The 1,690-nt window shown below is 34.1% G+C and overlaps 1 protein-coding gene across 1 annotated transcript in view; it reads right to left on the minus strand.

Moving 5' to 3' along the window:
- Nucleotides 1-28: 28 nt before the first annotated feature.
- LOC106867808 (atrial natriuretic peptide receptor 1) overlaps nt 29-1,690 on the minus strand; it is a 900,438-nt gene continuing 898,776 nt past the window's right edge. The window contains exon 22 of the mRNA XM_052970159.1: nt 29-561. Within this exon, the coding sequence (XP_052826119.1) occupies nt 460-561 (102 nt within the window). The 3' untranslated portion in view covers nt 29-459. The remainder of the gene's footprint in view (nt 562-1,690) is intronic.

Consider the following 1,690-nt stretch of genomic DNA (forward strand, 5'->3'; position numbering starts at 1 on the left):
ATATATATATATATATATATATATATATATATATATATATATATATATATAGATATATATATATATGTGTGTGTGTATGTATGTACCATGTTATGCTTCACTACCTACAGTGAAGAATGCAGTTAGCCTCATTCATACAATATATATGTATATATATATATATAGTTCGTCAAAGGATGGAAGAGGACACACACACACTCATACAGATGTATGCATGTATGTATGCATATATATGTGTGCGTGTGTACATGTGTGTGTGTATATATATATATATATATATATATACACATACATACACACACTGTTACACACACACTAACACTTGCACATGACAAAATTAAAACTTTAAACATGAACATTGGTGCTTGGTGGTGTAATCTATAATAATAGTAATAATATTGATAATAGTAACAATAATAATAATAATGATAATAATAATAATAATAATCTTCATTTAGGTTAAGCCTCTGTTATCGTTGGTTGTGATGGAATGGCTTCTGTTTTGGTGCCATCTGGCTGAATCTCTCCCCTTAACCAATATGTGGTTACACTTCCTTTACCCTAGAAACAAAATAAAACACAAAATGGCATTTAGTATAAGGGGCATACAATGATGTACTGGAACATAGAAAACATGATTTTCAGTGATTTAATCAATGATTTTAATAATAATAATAATAATAATTTCTACTATAGGTACAAGGCCAGGGAAGGAGATAAGTCAATTACATCGACCCCCCAGTACTTGACTGGTACATTTTTTAGTGACCCTGAATAGATGTAAGGCAAAGTTGGCCTCAACAGAATTTGAACTCTGAACATGAAAACAGACAAAATGTGACTAAGGATTTCGCCTAGAGTGTTAACGATTCTGCCAGCTTACCGCCTTCCTTTGATAATAAAATAATAATAATAATAATAATAACAATAATAATAATAATAATAATAATAATAATAATAATAATAATAATAACAACAATAATAATAATAATAATAATAATAATAACAATAATGGTTTCAAATTTCAGCACAAGGTCATCAATTTTAGGGGAGGGAACAAGTCAATTACATTGGCGCCAGTACTCAACTGGTATGTACTTTATCAACCTCAAAAAGATGAAATGATCCTGAAAGGCAAAGTCAACCCCAAAAGGATGAAACAATCCTTAAAAGTAAAGCTGACCTTGGCAGAATCAGAACTCAGAATGTTGTTGTTGTTGTTGGCACTCTGTCGCTTACGACGTCGAGGGTTCCAGTTGATCCGATCAACGGAACAGCCTGCTCGTGAAATTAACGTGCAAGTGGCTGAGCACTCCACAGACACATGTACTCTTAACGTAGTTCTCAGGGATATTCAGCGTGACACAGTGTGACAAGGCTGACCCTTTGAATTACAGGCATAACAGAAACAGGAAGTAAGAGTGAGAGAAAGTTGTGGTGAAAGAGTACAGCAGGGTTCACCACCATCCCCTTCCGGAGCCTCATGGAGCTTTAAGTGTTTTCGCTCAATAAACACTCACTACGCCCGGTCTGGGAATCAAAACTGCAAGTCCGCTGCCCTAACCACTGGGCCATTGCGCCTCCACACTCAGAATGTAAAAATGAATGAAATGCTGCTAAGTATTTAATCCAGCTTGCTGCCTAAATAATAATGATAATAATAATAATGGTTTCAAACTTTGGCATAGGT

Source organism: Octopus bimaculoides, chromosome 8 (assembly GCF_001194135.2).
Source record: "Octopus bimaculoides isolate UCB-OBI-ISO-001 chromosome 8, ASM119413v2, whole genome shotgun sequence".
NCBI classification, from domain to species: Eukaryota; Metazoa; Mollusca; class Cephalopoda; order Octopoda; family Octopodidae; genus Octopus; species Octopus bimaculoides.